The 18,320-nt window shown below is 43.7% G+C and overlaps 1 protein-coding gene across 1 annotated transcript in view; it reads right to left on the reverse strand.

Moving 5' to 3' along the window:
- CACNA1B (calcium voltage-gated channel subunit alpha1 B) overlaps positions 1-18,320 on the reverse strand; it is a 1,081,812-nt gene that overhangs the window by 541,999 nt on the left and 521,493 nt on the right. Inside the window, exon 7 of the mRNA XM_078642008.1 lies at positions 10,166-10,353. Coding sequence (XP_078498134.1) covers positions 10,166-10,353 — 188 coding nt within the window. The remainder of the gene's footprint in view (positions 1-10,165; positions 10,354-18,320) is intronic.

The raw sequence follows: 18,320 nt of genomic DNA on the forward strand, positions 1-18,320 counted from the left end.
CTTGCACTACTCAGTTTCCTTGCTTCCCTTCATGGCATGGGTCACACTTCAAGTCTCATGCACTGAAAATCCTCTTTATTTAAAAAAAATTCGTAGGTGCACTATTTGCATGTATGACGAGGATAGGGCATGACACAGGTGGTGAGCAGGTAGTAGGGTGACAGAGTCTGTCTGATGTAGTACAATAGGGAACAGGTTCGATACACACATTCGGATCCACAGAAATAAGTCAAGAGTCGGGGAGGCTGTCGCGGTGGTGGTGACTAGTTGTGCCACAGGTGTGAAACTTCCCTAAGATTCATTCACATGTTTTAATCATTTGCCTCACGTTCCAGGTGTTGTAGGTGGTTTGTAGGAATTGTGAAATGTGTGCAAAAAATAAAAAGGAGGGAAAAAAAACTCGATTTTTAGCAAGAATGTGAGTAGCTGTAACACACTGCTCACCAGAAGTCCATGCAATAAGTGGCCATTCTTGAAAACAGTGGCACCATATTTGTTGTAGTCCACCTGCTCACATTAAACTTCTGGAAAAGAAGATTCCTTCAACACTTGCCTTCTAAAGGGAAGTGAAAGCTCTACTGAGAAGCACGTCGCTGAGTTAGAAGATTTTGTCTTTTTGTCTCCTATCATGCACCCCTGCTTAAATTGCTACCTGGAAGTTGTATGGTCCCAATGCCTGCCTCTATTATGTCGTTATGTACTTCAATGCTCTTATTTCTATATATATTTGCCCATCTCCCAAAATTCTCTACCTATGTGTACCGCAAATCATATGTAAACCACTCTGATACCCTCTAGGGTCATGTTCGCGGTATATAAGACTTTTAAAATAAAATAAAGAAAAAGTATGAAATGGGAACTGCAACAATTATATTTACAAAAGAAAATAATACAAAAACAAAAACCTTGTAATTGTACCTGTGTCTTTTGGTCTTCCCCAAAATGTAGCTACAGAAAATGTAGTGACGAAGACCCATGACCACTGCTAAAGGAAGCGGGTACTCTCGAACGAGGATTTAAATCTGTATCTTAGGCATGTGCAAGACTGTAGAACTGTGTGGGGCTGGACCATGGCTCGAGGCTGAGGCCCAATGAATGGAGCATGACCTCATACAGCCGCCACCGATCAATCAATCAAGCTGGGCTCAGTTACCAATAGTGTAGCTGCAGGTAGTGGGGAATCGGTGCAGGCCGTTAATGGACGCGCGGACGTGTCTGAGGGGACCTGTTACAGACCACAGGATGCCTGGGGTGAGGGAGAGAGCAGAGCACTTTTGAGTTTTCTTTCCCTGTGTGTCCCCTGGGCACCGTGCCCAGAGATAAATCTATTGGGCGGGCAGTCATCGCATCCAAGAAGCGCTACGTCACTTGGACCCCAGAGGCGTAACTGGCAGAACAAGGCAACGCCTCTTGGAGCCGGCTAGAGCACTCTGAAGATCGATCCCATGACAAATAGTGACCTAGCCCAGCTCACCACCCCATCCATCAGAAAGAACACGCCTCGGGGATACATCCATGGATTTCCAGGAAGTCATCTGTTGCAACGCCCTGATAGGAATACTCAGGGCACAAGTCCTAAAAAACAGAAGTGGGGGGACGCTGACGTCACAACGGGAAGTGACGTCATGAAAGGTGGCTTGCACTCAGTTGCAGTTTATAGTTATCGAGCTCCCAGTAAAATAAGTGGGGGGGCGCAGTCCACCCGCGTGGTACCCCGACTCGAGCATTGGCCGAATACTGGAGTTTGATCTGCCCAGTTAGACTTCAACTCATCCTCTTCTCTGCAATTTGCCTGCTAGATATTTTTTTATTGCCCCCAATTTTTACTACTTCATGAACCTTGATTCACCCGTTTCAACTATCGTGTCCTCATTTTCAATCTCCTGTCATCTTTTTGTGACATCGTTTTATAGTAAATGCTCTGAATCAAGATGGCCACTGCTAAATGGAATAGAATCACCTGATACTAAGGGCTCTATTACGAGTCTAGTGGTCCACGTCCCGTCAGTTTTATAGGGCTGCGGTGGAGGCGGTCATCCGACCAGCCTATGCAGTTAGGGTGGTTAGACCGCCATTGCTCTGCCGCAGTTGCCAAGGAACTGCTGTTCCCTGTCGGTGGTGCAGCAGTCAGGAGGCCGCAATATACTTGGCAGGACCGCTGACAAGCATATTACGAGTTTTCTCTCCACCACCGTTTTTATGACAGTTCCTTCACTATGAAAACCATGGCGGAGAGGAAACAAAGAGGGCCATGCAGGGCCCGCTTGTGCCTCCGCGCCCTATGGTGCATGCGCCCCCCTGTGCGTATGCACCACAGTTCCTGCTCGGCATGGGCTTTATGGTCCATACCGTGCAGGAACTATTTTTGGTGCTCCCACTGCAGTGCCCATTTTCAGGCACCGCCATGGGAATGTAAAAAAAATCCCACCATACACGAGAAATGCTCGTAATCTGGAGAGCGGACCGTTAACGGGGTTGGGGGTGCGGCAGCGGGCCAGCCCGGTGCCGCACCGCCAAACTCGAACTTAGGCCCTTAGTGTTTGCTTAGAATTCTTAAGTAGTGCTTATTCTGTGTACTAAGCAGCATTTGTGTGTTTTTTGAAAAGGAGAAGCATGTGCAACATGAGTATACAAGCAACCTCCTCAAACATACAAGTTTGTTTTGAAACGTCAACATTTCGCTTTCTCTTTCGATCATCAAGGACTAAATCATCCCTACCTATGGAATCATTATGTTTTTTACACATCTTACAAAAGAAAGTGACTTTTTAAAAAGTCCTTGCATTCCTCCTCCTGTCATCCTCAGAAACTCAAGAATCTCAATAGTTTTCAATGCAGATCTAGCATTTGCACCACAAAGCTGCACCTTGTAGAAGGGAGTCAGTTTGCCACTATCCATTTCCAGAAAATCCTCACGCAAATTGACACTGATTGGAGCTTAAAAGTAGCCTGGTCAAGTCACACTTGCACTAATGTAGCATAGTCTAAACTGGCCTACCAAAAACATCTTAGTGAGAGGCCGAAAACTCTTTAAAACCAAGTCACGAGAATGTGTCTCAATCTGCAGGAACGTGATTACGTAAAAGAGCCAAGTAGTATCAGGAGGGGATGTCTCTTATGTAGATGATATTTTTAAAGCACAAACCTATTAAGTGTGAAGCAGAGCATTGATAAAAAAATATATATAGCTTAAGACCCTGATTAGGATGATTTGCACTAAACTGGAGGAAGAGAGTAGTAAACATTCTTTGACCTCTCATCCCTGAAAAAGATGCTTGGTCCTCCATGGCTTCTCCAGGAGTGGCTGCAACCTGTGCTCACCTTCCCGAGAAGAGCAGCCAATGTCACCCTCTACAAGTGGAAGCATCATATCTCCACAACGTCCTCACATTTTATAAATGTCACAAACATTAAACCACTTGAACACCATGTGGCTTGAAATCCAGGGTCTGCTGCAAGTCATTCTGAATGCAGTCAAATGCAAACCTTTTCCTAGGATTGGAAAGCAACCAGCTCCTGCCTACCCACACCCAATATGGCCTCCAGATGGACAATGGTATTAATAAATGTGGTCCATTTTGTTCTATAACAGCATAGAGGCTCACCTGCAAAAACGTATGTGGGGGGAGATGTTGGTTGGTGAGACAGATCTTACCCCATTCTCTGAACCTCTCAACCCGGGGGAAGTGCCCTGAGGTTACTACTGTGTTCTTGTGATATTCACTGACAACTCTTGGAAAAAAGGAACATCAGGAGAACAAGTATGACTGCAATTAATCGCTCTAAGGTATGGTATAGTTCTGAAAGTGAGATTGTACAACTATCATGATTCTCAACCAGTTATGCAATACAGAGACAATGCTTATGCTGCTAATATTCTACTACAACTGCAGAATTTGGGTATGTGACAAGCCTAGGAGTAGGTGTGGGCTTGTCACAGGGGAGTGTCGCGAGAAAATGTGACTAAAGTGATGTCAACAGCCATAAATACGGGTACTCACAAACGTAAGCAACAGAATTCCCTCACGTAAATGCACTTGGGGTGCAATATGCAGGGATATTCTTACAAACAGTGGCGGGAAATATGGACTTCATGAAAAATCTATTTTCAATGAAAGAAAACAAGAAAAAACATATTTTCCAAATCTCGGTAATGTTTTAATTCAACCTATGGGGATTGTCTGTAACGCAGAGAATCCACACTCATAAGACTACGAAAAACAGAAGCCTACCCTGAACACATCCGAAAAGTGTACATTTAAGTGCACAGTTTCAGAAATTTGTAGATCCTTAAAGGTAGGCCTTGGAGTTGTGTGAATCAGGCACACAGTTGTAAGCCTCTACAATGTGTGGACATACACATGTTAGACGCTTGTGAATTGTCCCTATGTGCTCAGATATTTATTTAAAGAAGCAAAGAGTAGACCTACATAAAGATGAAAGTGATGTCACTAATACATTCAAGAGCATCTACCATAGTGCCATGTGGAACATAGAGCCCAAACACCTTCATCACACAATAGAGGCATACATTTAGGGCCAAATCCTACATATTTATATAACCAAAAGCCATGGTTTGGTGGCCAAGCGAATTACCTAGAAAAATACACCCTTTGGGAATCTCTCCAGGATGTCTTAAAGGAGACTAAATGCTCCTCTCAAAGGTCATTTGTCTATGAATCATACCTGGATCCCTTTCTTTACTGACTCGCTCCCCCTTTTTCTCGTTTATACCACCATCACCAGCCAATTTTTCATCTACGTCTTGTTCATTGTAACTCCTTAGCGCTCAACAAACCCTACAGTACAATGCAGCAGGGCATTCTCCTGGCTGCAACATCAAATCACTATAGTATCTGTAGTAGAAATACAGAGGCCCGTTCTCTTGTTTGGTAAGAAACTTGCTGGCTAGCACTGAATACTGAGCACAGGAGGAGGCTTTAGTACTAGTTAATTTACATAATTGACAGGAAAGGTGAATGTATCTGTAACTGACATAGAAACGGTTGCTTCTTTGGTAATTATATTAAGTAAGTCAATCATGTGTGCAGGATGAGTGCCCAACACTTGTGTATTCTATAGTACGCTGCGGTAGTCATTTATTGGTGTATTTATATAGGTGGCTCGTGCCAATACCTTGGTAAGAGGGCATTTAGCAACAGTTACAGCCATCACAGCAGTCTTTAATACCATATCATGTTACCACCATGCTTACGTCTCACAGAAATTACACCTAGGTCTAAATATGGTCATCAATTATTCTAGGAATCTTAAAAACAGCAACATCACTCTTAGGCTTGGCATCTACCCAGGTATTGTAGAAATTACATAAAAAGTATGAGATTGCAAAATGATGGCCAACCAGGGCCAGACAGGGGACTAAAACCAGCCCTGGCAAAGAGCTCGGTCGGCCCGGGTGAGGGTTGGGGGGGGGGGGTAAAGGGTCTGGGGGAGGGGAGTTGTGGGACAGGGGGTAGCGGAAGGAAAGCTCTGGGCCACTTTTGTTGCAGGGTGGCTACATTGCAAAAATGCCCCAGTAACAAAAACGGCCCCCAGGGGTCTAAAGCCAGCCCCCACGGGAAACGCCAGGTGTCCGGAGTCCGCTACGGCCAGTCAGGCCCTGTGGCCAACCCAGAAATTAATATCCTAAATACCGAGAATCCGGTACAACCAAAACATAGTACAAAATAATGTTCCTGAGCCACTGTGATGATTCCTTTGAGCATTAAGACCCAAGGGCTATTTTCAGGCCATAGCGTTTTGTTGGGGTGGGCATGGATTAGGTTAAGAATGGGGATTGCCTTAACGTTATGTTATGTTATGTTAAAAAGCTTATACCGCGCACGTACACCGAAACGGTTTCTTGGCGCTCATAACAGACATAGCAGACCAGGGCAGAGTGTATTACGCAAAGGAAGCTTTGAAAAGGTGAGTTTTTAATGTCTTGCGGAATATCTCGTATGAGGGGCAGTGCCGGAAAGAAGAAGGGAGAGAGTTCCAAAAGGAGGGCCCTAGAAAAGAGAAGCGCAGGCCGCCATGTTTCTTGCGGCGGTAGGATGGAATGCACAGAAGGTTGTCAGCAGAAGAACGGAGATTGCGGGTAGGAAGATACCGCTTTAATTTAGAGGAGATGAACACAGGTGCACGATTATGGAGGGATTTGAAGATGGTGCACCCAAGTTTGAAGGAGCACCGTTTGGCCACTGGGAGCCAGTGGAGGCTCCTTAGGAGCGGAGAAACATGCTGGTGTTTTGGTTGGTGGAACACCAAGCGGGCGGCCTGGTTCTGAATGAGCTGGAGTCTCTGAAGCTGGTAGGCGGGGATTCCCACATATAAGATATTTGCAAAGTCAACCCTGGAGATGACCAAAGCCAGGATGACTAAAATGAGTGCCTCTCTGGTAAGAAATCGGCAGATCTTACGGATCCTGCGCAGTTGGAAAAAGCAGGAAGATGTTACAGCCGAGATTTGCGATTTCATAGATAGATCCTCAGAGATGACCACTCCAAGACTTTTCACCGAGCTGACCGGGCGCGGGGGAATGCCAAGAGAGGGGGGCCAATAGTTATCATCCCAGGGGTTGGTCGGACCACCCACCAGAACAAGTTCCGTCTTAGACGGGTTCAACTTGAGCTGGCTGTGGGCCATCCAATCAGAGATGTATAGCATTGTGGTTTGGAAATTAGTGCGGGAAGATGGTGAGGTGTCCAAAGGAAAAATCAATTGCAGATCGTCTGCATAATTCTAGATAGTGGCCGGGGAGTGACGAAGAGAAACCATGAGTGGTTGCATGTATAAGTTAAAAAGAAGAGGGGATAGAGCCGAACCCTGAGGGACACCACAGGAAAGGGGGGAGAAAGGGGCGGAAAAAGTGGAGAGGTGGACTGCCTGGGAACGGCCTTGAAGGAAAGATCGAACCCAGTCAAGGGCTACGCCCTGAATGCCGGCGTTGATGACACGGTCGATCAGGATGGCATGATCGACCGTGTCAAAAGCCGCCGACAGGTCACGCAGTACAAGGGCCTGAGGAGTGTTGTTGTCAGCCCCTGTTCTTAGGGTATCCATGACGGCCGCTATCACCGCCTCTGTAGAATGGAGGGGGCGGAAACCCGCCTGTTGCGGGTCCAAGAAAGATGAAGTCTCCACAAAAGTGCTCAGACACCGCGTTACATAGGTCTCTAAGATCTTACCTAAGAAGGGGAGAAGGGAGATGGGTCTGTAGTTGCTCAACACTAGTGGGTCTGCGTTGGGCTTTTTCAAAATGGGTAGCACCACAGCCTGCTTAAAGGAGTCTGGAACAATTCCTGTGGCTAAGGAGGTGTTGAGAAGAGCCAGAGCAGGATCAGGGCAAGCCAGGTAGATTTCTTTAAGAATATGAGGGGGGCAGCAGTCTGCGGGGGAACCGGAACTAACTTTGTGAAGAAGACTGTGAAATTCGGTGATGGAAATGGGAGGGAAAATATTGAATTGCTGAGGGTTTTCAGAAGGAAGGGAAAATGATTGAAGAGAAGAGGGAAGAGAGATATTGTTTTTAATTGTGGAGATTTTGTCCTGAAAGAAGGTATTGAGCTCATCACATAGGTCCTGGGTGGGCATAGGGGGGAGAGTGATACAGTCAGGAAGGGAAAGCTCGTTGACAATCGAGAAGATGTCTTTGGCTTTGGAAGCCGACTCCAAGATTTTACGGGAGAAGTAAGATGTTTTTGCTTCTAAGATGGAAGATTTGTATGTATTGAGTAAAGACGTGAATTTTATTTTGAGTAAGGGGTCATACTTATGGCGCCAGCGGCGTTCGGCTTGGCGGAGGGCCAGTTTGTCGAGTTTTAACTGATCGGTGAACCAACGCTGGGCGTCGTGGGGGCGCGAGGTTTTTATGGTTTTTAGAGGGGCTACAGCGTCGGCAGCTGCCATCAGCCAATGCTCAAGAGTAGAGGCTTGGTTGGAGACTGACCCGAGAGTAGATGGAACTGAAAGTGCCAGGAGGGAGTGCAGTTCAGACAAATTGGCATTCTTCCAATTACGAGCTGTGGTGTTGGTAAGGGGCGGAGGGCGGAGGGCGATGAAAGCTAGGTAGGTCAACTGAAAAAGAAATGAAGTAGTGATCTGACCACGAACAGGGGGTGATCAGGGGAGGCGAAGTGTCTAAATTAGCCGTCCAAACCTGATCAAGAATGTGGCCCTTACAATGGGTAGGAGTTAAGTGTTAGTTATACTAACTGTCCTAAATAAGGTAAGTTAAATAGTGACTGGTAGGTTAGAGGTTAGCTAAATGTTAGGTTTAGAGTTAGAGCAGGCTTAGATTTTGATGAAGGTTCAAAGTAAGGTCTTCAGTTAATGTGGGGAAGGCTCAAGATTTGATTTATAGAGAATGTGGGTGACATTGAAAACAATTGTAGGAGAAGAAATTCTTACAGTATGTATGTTCATTGTGATGGGAAAAATAATGCTAAATAAAAAACTGCGAAAGAGGATCAGTGTGAGGAATTTGCTTTAGCAATGTTCTCCTTAATGGTGAATTGTATGAGGACATAAATCTAAAAGCAGGCTAATATCCAAAGGAATTGTATGGACTGTATAGGATTTAAAGCAATCATCTCAAAATGAGACACAACTTTTATCTCCAACAATTACATGGTTCACATAGACACGATTCCCAAGTTAGTCTGGCACTCAAAAGAATTCTGTTAATTGTAGCCTAGCACTCGAATAATCATGTTAGCCATTTTGTTAAGGTTTAAAGAAGAGGCATTCATTGACTTGAGGCGCTCATGAATGGCATAATCAATGCGTGGGAACAACTGAAAGGAATTACCATAGGGTTTCTCAAACTTTTTTGAGATTACCGTATTGTTCTATAGCAACCAATGCCTACAGTGTTTGACCATACTATCCCCAGTTGTAAAATCAATGTGTACATTGGGGTATACAATCGACAGATTTGGCACAGCCGGGTAACTAATTCCAGCCATTTTCCAACCAAGTTGGGGCCCAACGTGAATTTACCACCAAATTGGTATTACAAGTACCAAACTGCATCTCTGCAATGTGTCCACATTCATATTGCATCAGAGAAAACCTGGGGAAATGGGAACAGCGTTGATTGGGAGAGCAAACTCAAATACCGATCGTCAACCCTCAATCCAAGCATCAAAACTCATAGCGGGGGTAATACCGCATTCAGCCAATAATGCTCTCTAAAGAATCATGTTTACCAGATGCTGGGCTATCAGTTTAATACTGGGGTAGTGGTAAAGAGGTTCTTAGAGTGTCTTACATTCTCATCAGAGTAAACCTCAAGGGTGCCATGTCAACAGTAGTCTGGGGATTATGAAAATAAAAACAACCTTAGCCTATGTGCAATACTTGTGTGAAGAGCAGCATTAGAATCTAATCTCATCGATATTGGAACACAAATAACTGTAAATATGTCACTCTAACTGCTGCTCATAGGAAATAATTTAAGACTTAATAACTTTTCCTGGGCCTTACAGAGCTGATTTCAACAGATTCCTGAAGTTATGAGAGGAATGCTCACAGGAATGACATAAACAGTGCTCGAGTAGTTAAATCTGTATGTCAAAAGTGGGAATTGTCTCCTGAAAATTACTTTGCTATTCTTCTTGCGGTAACCAAAATTCTTAACCTGTGGTAAGTTACTGTATCTGTTTTACGGTAATGCAGATAACTGGTAGGAGTTCAAATGACGTATCCCATCTTCTGTACCGTGCCACTCCTTATGAGGGGTAGTAAAAGCTATACAAATGCAATGCAATTACAGCACTGATGTAAACACTTGTCCAGGATCCACTTGAAGGACTACTCAACCGAACCTTCCAGTATGAGTGGCATATCACGCTTACATATCGACTTAACAACACCAGCCAAACAATGCTGTTGAAAAGAGTAGTGTCAACATTCCCAGGAGTGATTGTACTATTTGTTCACATAAGAGGAAGACAAGGGTCAATGTCATAGAGAACTTAAGTGGAAGCCTGTAACTGAATGGAGGGGCATATGTAGAGTATGAGAGATGGTGTCAGCATATTATTAGGAACAGATATGAGATATCTATAAGGCCCTATGGTGACTCTGAGACCATGGGTGATGTTCAAGCATCTTGCAGAGGTCAACAGCACAAAGAGATGTGCATGGATCTGGTACTTACATTATAGAGGATATCCGTCCAGCCCTCCATCGTGATGCACTGAAAGACGGTAAGGATTGCAAATAGAATGTTGTCGAAGTTGGTGATCCCAAAGTTGGGGCCTTCCCAGTACTGTCTGCAGATAGTTCCATTCTCACATTCCCTGGCAGGGGCTTCTTCTCCGCATGGAAAGTCTCCCATGATTTCACCTGTGGAGAGATGCAAACTACAGTGTAACTGACTTCTACATCAAGATGTCATCATTGATGCTATTCTGGGCACCCACATGAGATTCCACACCAGGGCACAAGAGCCAACCATCACACAATATATTAGTTTTTTTCAGTATGTCTGTATTGTTGCTTTACGTTCATAAAAAAGCAATACAAAACATAAGATGACGTTTGCAGAGTACTCCAATACTCCTTTTCAAGGACAAAATGCAACATATTCCAATTCCAATGAAAGGAATTATGTCCATAAAGGAGCGGGAAAAGGGGGGAAAGAAAGGGTACAAAAAATCAGTATACACAATCACATAATATTCATTAGTCATGGGAGGATATGGGAACCCCGTCAGTAACACACATAAAAGGCCCTCTCGGGGAACATCGGTGGTCCAAATGCCACCTCCAACAGTACGTGGCCCTTGATCATCTCTCACAGACACAGCAAAGTATACCTTTTTCACAACAGAGCATAAAAAACAACAACATGCTTTCCATCTCTCTGACCGTCACACGATATTCAAGATAGTGTGGCATGCTTGTAAAGTCATAGTTCTAGGTGAGATATAGTGTGGCATGCTTGTAAGGTCAAAGTTCTATGTGAGATATAGTGTGGCATGCCTGTAAGGTCAAAGTTCTAGGTAAGATATAGTGTGGCATGCTTGTAAGGTCATAGTTCTATGTGAGATATAGTGTGGCATGCTTGTAAAGTCATAGTTCTTTGTGAGATATAGTGTGGCATGCTTGTAAGGTCAAAGTATTATGTGAGATATAGTGTGGCATGCTTGTAATGTCTTAGTTCTTTGTGAGATATAGTGTGGCATGCTTGTAAGGTCATAGTTCTATGCGAGATATAGTGTGACATGCTTGTAATGTCTTAGTTCTTTGTGAGATATAGTGAGGTAAGCTTGTAAGGTCATAGTTCTATGTGGGATATTGTGTGGCATGCTTGTAAGGTCATAGAAGGTCATAGTTCTAGGTGAGATATAGTGTGGCATGCTTGTAAGGTCAAAGTTCTATGTGAGATATAGTGTGGCATGCCTGTAAGGTCAAAGTTCTAGGTAAGATATAGTGTGGCATGCTTGTAAGGTCATAGTTCTATGTGAGATATAGTGTGGCATGCTTGTAAAGTCATAGTTCTTTGTGAGATATAGTGTGGCATGCTTGTAAGGTCAAAGTATTATGTGAGATATAGTGTGGCATGCTTGTAATGTCATAGTTCTAGGTGAGATATAGTGTGGCATGCTTGTAAGGTCATAGTTCTAGATGAGATATAGTGTGGCATGCTTGTAAGGTCATAGTTCTATGTGAGATATAGTGTGGCATGCTTGTAATGTCTTAGTTCTTTGTGAGATATAGTGTGGTAAGCTTGTACGGTCATAGTTCTATGTGGGATATTGTGTGGCATGCTTGTAAGGTCATAGAAGGTCATAGTTCTATGTGAGATATAGTGTGGCATGCTTGTAATGTCATAGTTCTAGGTGAGATATAGTGTGGCTTGCTTGTAAGGTCATAGTTCTACGTGAGATATAGTGAGGCATGCTTGTAATGTCATAGTTCTATGTGCGATATAGTGTGGCATGCTTGTAATGTCATAGTTTTATGTGAGATATAGTGTGGCATGCTTGTAAGGTCATAGTTCTATGTGAGATATAGTGTGGCATGCTTGTAATGTCATAGTTCTAGGTGAGATATAGTGTGGCTTGCTTGTAAGGTCATAGTTCTACGTGAGATATAGTGAGGCATGCTTGTAATGTCATAGTTCTATGTGAGATATAGTGAGGCATGCTTGTAATGTCATAGTTCTATGTGAGATATAGTGTGGCATGCTTGTAATGTCTTAGTTCTTTGTGAGATATAGTGAGGTAAGCTTGTAAGGTCATAGTTCTATGTGGGATATTGTGTGGCATGCTTGTAAGGTCATAGAAGGTCGTAGTTCTATGTGAGATATAGTGTGGCATGCTTGTAATGTCATAGTTCTAGGTGAGATATAGTGTGGCATGCTTGTAAGGTCATAGTTCTAGGTGAGATATAGTGTGGCATGCTTGTAAGGTCATAGTTCTATGTGAGATATAGTGTGGCATGCTTGTAATGTCTTAGTTCTATGTGAGATATAGTGTGGCATGCTTGTAAGGTCATAGTTCTATCTGAGATTAATTAATGTAATGTAGTGTATCTGCAATATTATCATTGTGCTGTGTCTGCACGTATCACTCTATCCAAGTATTGTGACAGATAGTATCACAGGGCCCGATTCAGAGAACTAACTTAAGGCAAAATCCTAAGCTTACTACCATTTTGGTATTCACAGAAGGCACTTACTCCTTTTGGTATTCACAGAAGGCACTTACTCATTTTGGTATTCACAGAAGTTAGGAGTCCTAACTTTAGGATTTCTAAATGCCTTCTGTGAATACCGAAAGTCTTAAAGTTAGGATTTTTCTCAGTTTAGTCTTGGAAAGGCATGCGGTATTTTACATTGGGGGCCCGTAGCGGGGCCCCACGTATTCTGGGGGTGGGGGTTGCGTGTGGGGGGTACCATGCATTTGCATGTACAACGTGGCAAGCACTGCGTGGTGCCTGACACGTTGTGCATTCAAATGCACAGTTTGTATTTTGTCATTGCGGCGGGCGCTTCCTGATTGTATGTGCGGGACCGCCGCATGCATTGCGGGTGGTCCCATTTCCCGGGGCTATGGCGAGTATGCTAATGATGTACTTAGTCTATTTCAGGTCTCACAGCCATGTAACAGTAACCTGGGTGCGCTGGTGTTAGTTTTCTAATATATACTGGTAATATGCTCTGTATATTACTAAACACCCATTGCCACCATTTAGTCATAAAAATGTGCCCGTGTTAAGAAATAAGTAAGCAAACAGACACAAATTAACTACTGGAGGAACCCTACCCATACAAACAAGCTTTTGTTGCACAGATTTCCAAGTAATTTTTATCTGATCTAGAGATTCTAGCCAGCCACAGACCAATCACAAACTCCCCAATCCCATGCACAATTCTCAAAAGTGAAAGAACAAGGAAATGACCAGGCATTTGCAGAAGTATCAACAGTAGGACAACACAATCCAAGGACAAGTACCAGCATTCAGAACAGCTACTAGAATTATATTATTTTAGCAAGAACCTTCTCATCGCTCTCAATGAGACCAGCAGGCATTCTTCTCATCCAGTGATAAGACTACTATGGCCTCCTAATAAAAATACATAGGTTAGAAGGAATCTCAAACAGGCCTGGCAATGTATCCAGTCTTTCCTAACCAACCAAATCCAGTGGGTATCAATAAAATCCGACAATCCTTAAAGAAACTTGTCACGTGTGCCCTTCGGGAGTCAACCACAGGATTACAAATCTTCAACATATGCAAGGGCCATTAACCTATGTAAATAAAAAATACCCAGCTTCAGGTGTATGCAGTTGACAATCAACATCTACCCGAGGCACAAAACAGGAAGTCAAGCCAACATCATAAAAGGTTAGAGCAAAATCTATAATGAGAAAGACTTCTTGCAGATAGATGGCACCAAAACAGAGATTCTGGTGCTGTGAGGAGCAATACCTAGAAGAATCCAATTCCAATAGCCCTGACTCCTGGGAGCTGTCCCAACCAACAAAATCAACGAACAAGGTGGAATCACCATATTTTACCTTTCTTTGACCCCTCAGGTAAATGCTGTGGTAAAGGGTTCTGACTTTCAATTATCCTTGCTCAACAAAATACTAACACAGTCCTAAGCGAACCATAGAGTATAGCTGGCCAAAGTCTTAGCTATATCACAGTTGCAATATTGAAATGTGATCTTAGAAAAAAACACCTAGAAAACAAATGTCCAGGCACAACAGGTGCAGATTCATTAAACAATTCTGGCCCTCAATTGGAAACAATACACACACAAACAACAAGATTGCTTTATAAACACCCTACTTGACCACTACAAGAACCATGATTACATATAGCAGACATAGGTATTTGTGGGGAAAAAGCCCACGGTGTGTGAACTTCACTGCCCCTCATCAAAGAGGGACTTAAGAAGCTAATCATTTGCAATAATCTAGTTATGGTTAAATGGACTCCAGCATGAGCAGTGGCTATGTGTGAATTTGCACTGAACACAGCTGGCTTCCGCTTTAATGCATATTGCCATTTCTATTTACTCTGTATTTCTACTTCTATTCTAAGTGTCAACTGCTGTCGCAGCAAAACCACATATGTGCCTCTATACAGGCACTAGCTCAGGCAAATACATTCTTGTTCTTCCAGATACTGTAAAGATGACCAGGCCAAGTGTCAGCCACACAAGAGGAGAAACTGAGCATGCTAACGAGAAGGACAAAACTGATACAATTGTGGACCTCTTTCAATAGATCATTGCAGAATTGGCAAATATAATGCACTTCCTATTATGGTTGAGGTTTCCGCTCCACATAGACTGGAAATGAGGAAGAATTTATGAAACAGAAAGAAGGACCAGAAGGGAGGGGGAAACTTTCACATGTATATAAAAGATGGGGGGAGACTTTATACAAAGGCAATACTCATATAAAACCTTACAGATGGGGTGGGGTCGCACACTACTCACACACCGGCGGTATCGCCCCTAAGGACTATGGTTAATGTAGTTACGTGTTCCGCGATGCATCTTCTTTCGATTCTCTGCTATCTTGGCTGTCTTCGCCATCCCTGGACACGTGTTTCGGGGTATCACCCCTTGTCAGCAGGGATAGGCCGGGTTCTGAGGTTGCCGGTGGCTGCCAAATATCTGCCAGGTTTAGTACCACTCAGGCGCGCAGGTGCGGGGTCCCAGGCTCGTCAGCCAACTGCTCAAGGGAGCTTTAACATTACAGATGGGGGTGGGGTCGCACACTACTCACACGCGGAACACGTAACTACATTTACCATAGTCCTTAGGGGCGATACCGCTGGTGTGTGAGTAGTGTGCAACCCCACCCCCAATTGTAATGTTAAAGCTCCCTCGAGCAGTTGGCTGACGAGCCTGGGACCCCGCACCTACGCGCCTGAGTGGTACTAAACCTGGCAGATATTTGGCAGCCACCGGCAACCCCAGAACACAGCCTATCCCTGCTGACGAGGGGTGATACCCCGAAACACGTGTCCAGGGATGGCGAATACAGCGAAGATAGCAGAGAATCGAAAGAAGATGCATCGCGGAACACGTAACTACATTTACCATAGTCCTTAGGGGTGATACCGCTGGTGTGTGAGTAGTGTGCGACCCCACCCCCAATTGTAATGTTAAAGCTCCCTCGAGCAGTTGGCTGACGAGCCTGGGACCCCGCACCTACGCGTCTGAGTGGTACTAAACCTGGCAGATATTTGGCAGCCACCGGCAACCCCAGAACACGGCCTATCCCTGCTGATGAGGGGTGATACCCTGAAACACGTGTCCAGGGATGGCGAAGACAGCGAAGATAGCAGAGAATCGAAAGAAGATGCATCGCGGAACACGTAACTACATTTACCATAGTCCTTAGGGGCGATACCGCTGGTGTGTGAGTAGTGTGCGACCCCACCCCCAATTGTAGTCTCATATAAAACCTCACCTGAATACTTTGAATCTCTGAGATTATTTGTTGTTATTGGGAAGTTACATTTGCTGTCCTGCAAATAGACTTGAGGGCACACAGGCAGACCTCTGTGGCAAGCATCCTCATCCATCATCAGCTGCTGGATTCAGTGTGTAAACACAAATGCTTTGAGCCCATCCCATGCGGGGAATCAAGTGAAATCTCTTGAATGATAACAAAAATGTATTCAAATGACTAAGTTGCAGGGGTAGATGCTTAGAAGGAGAGGGTCCCAAACTCCAAAACAACCTCAAATCATAAATGAACAATCAACCAAGCAAATTTCTCTTCCAGAAAAACCTAAACAAAAGGGTGTCCAAAGATGTCTAAGATTGATAATGGAGACCTCTTGATGGAGTGAATGAGTAAAGCTGCACGGCCAGGCTCAATCTGCCTTTGGTCCATAGTAAAATATTTACAATGCCCAACACAATCTACCCTCTCCACTCCCTTGATACTGATGAATCGACAGAGGACACTGGGATAACACAGCTCTAAGAGCGATGCAACCTGAAGAGAAGAAAGACAGTATCCTTACCACACTGAGTTCAACTCAATCATATGATAAATGCGGCACCTTAATTTCAAAGAGACTGAACGCTATGAATACATCACAGACAGACTACAGTTGATAATACCGGATGCATTACACCATGTGATCATATCGAAGATAAGTAAATGCTAATTATTTCCTGAATACACAACAATATAAAGGCTGCATGTCAGAATATTGACCACACAAATACTGTTTGTCATACACATCATGTCCTGAATGTTTTTTTACAAAAATATCATTTATTGATTACAGATTTTCTATTAATAATTCCAATAAGCGATGTTTTGGTATATGTGAGATTCAGCTTGAATCACAGCATCTCGCTGGGCCGCATTTGGACACTTACTTACAAAGAGCTGTTCCTGAGAGAAGGATTCACCAAGGTTAGGGGCAGTGGAGACCGTGGAAACTGACCGCTGCCTCTTGGCGTGTTCTGCGCACAGTAGGTATGCTGGGAAAGACAGAGTTCTGCAGGCAAAGTGACCATAAGGGAAAGGCGCTGTGCAGAATGGGCACAATGAAGGCATAGTTTGGCTATTGACACTCTTACTTTGGGATATCTTGCATGGGAAAACTGTGGGTTACCACACCTAATTGTGATTGTTTATTTCTGGGTTATGTTAAGTAGAGACAGTATAAAACGCCAAATGGAAAATCGCAAATTGTGTGAGGTCTTTTAGTTCCAACAAGGGAACACCCAGTTCCCTGCCTTTGCTCTCCTCCTCCACACACACACACTATCTTGTCTATCCCCCGGGGAACTTTGTACCTTTTGTTGTGTATGGTTGGCTGGACATGTACACTGGACCCCGTTAAATATCGTCCACACATGGTTCCCTCCTTTGTATTGAATGTTTTTCTTTTAGCACATACTATAAGCACACCATAATATCATGTATGGGATAACCCAGTCTAAATGGCAAAAACCTGGTCACTCAACATGCTACTTTACTTAACCTTTCAGCCTCTTTAGATACTGTAGAACATAACACCGTACTTTACTGGTAGCCAACACCTCGATTAACGGCTAGCAGATGTTTCATGTACTTCGTCGATGAATGCTCTCTAAGAGTTGGGTGGATCCACTTCATGTCGTTTGCACACACGTACACAAGTGGAGTAACAAAGGGTTCCCCATTTACCCACAGCTTTTCAACACATACATTGAACCAATACTGTTGGAGCTCCAGTCAACTCATTATTTAGCGACTGCAGTATCTTGTACCTTGACCTACTATTGTAGCAAATGAGAAGACTTCAAATGCTTATAAATGTTGTGCAGAGAATGATCTTTAACGTAAAAGACCGCCACTAGCAAAACACCTCAAAAGTCAGCAACTGATCCAAATCAAGAACAGAATTACATATAAGATTCCCTTCCATGCTTACAAATGTTTTAAATGATTTGCTTTAAAATAACTGTAGGATAAAATTATGAAAACCCTGGCCGGTCGCCTTGACTTAACCAACAAATATTCAAAATCAGATACAAAAATAGGATGGTAGGAAATCCACCTTTTATGCGTGGCCACCCTAGATTTTTTGCCTTTTGCTGGACTCTATATTTCTGTTGGCTTTAACACTCGGTGCACTTTACCCTTGGCAACCTGTAGAAACGTGCATTTGCTCCCCCTTTAAACATGGTTGAATTGGCATATTCTTTGTGTATTTAACTTGCCTATAAGTCCGTACTATATGGTGTACAAAGTGTATCCAGGGACCGCAAGTTAAATGCCCTTAGTAGACAGATGTATCTATTCTGCTATCTATTACAGTAGCAGTTCAAACAT

Source organism: Lissotriton helveticus, chromosome 5_1, assembly GCF_964261635.1.
Source record: "Lissotriton helveticus chromosome 5_1, aLisHel1.1, whole genome shotgun sequence".
Taxonomy (NCBI): Eukaryota; Metazoa; Chordata; class Amphibia; order Caudata; family Salamandridae; genus Lissotriton; species Lissotriton helveticus.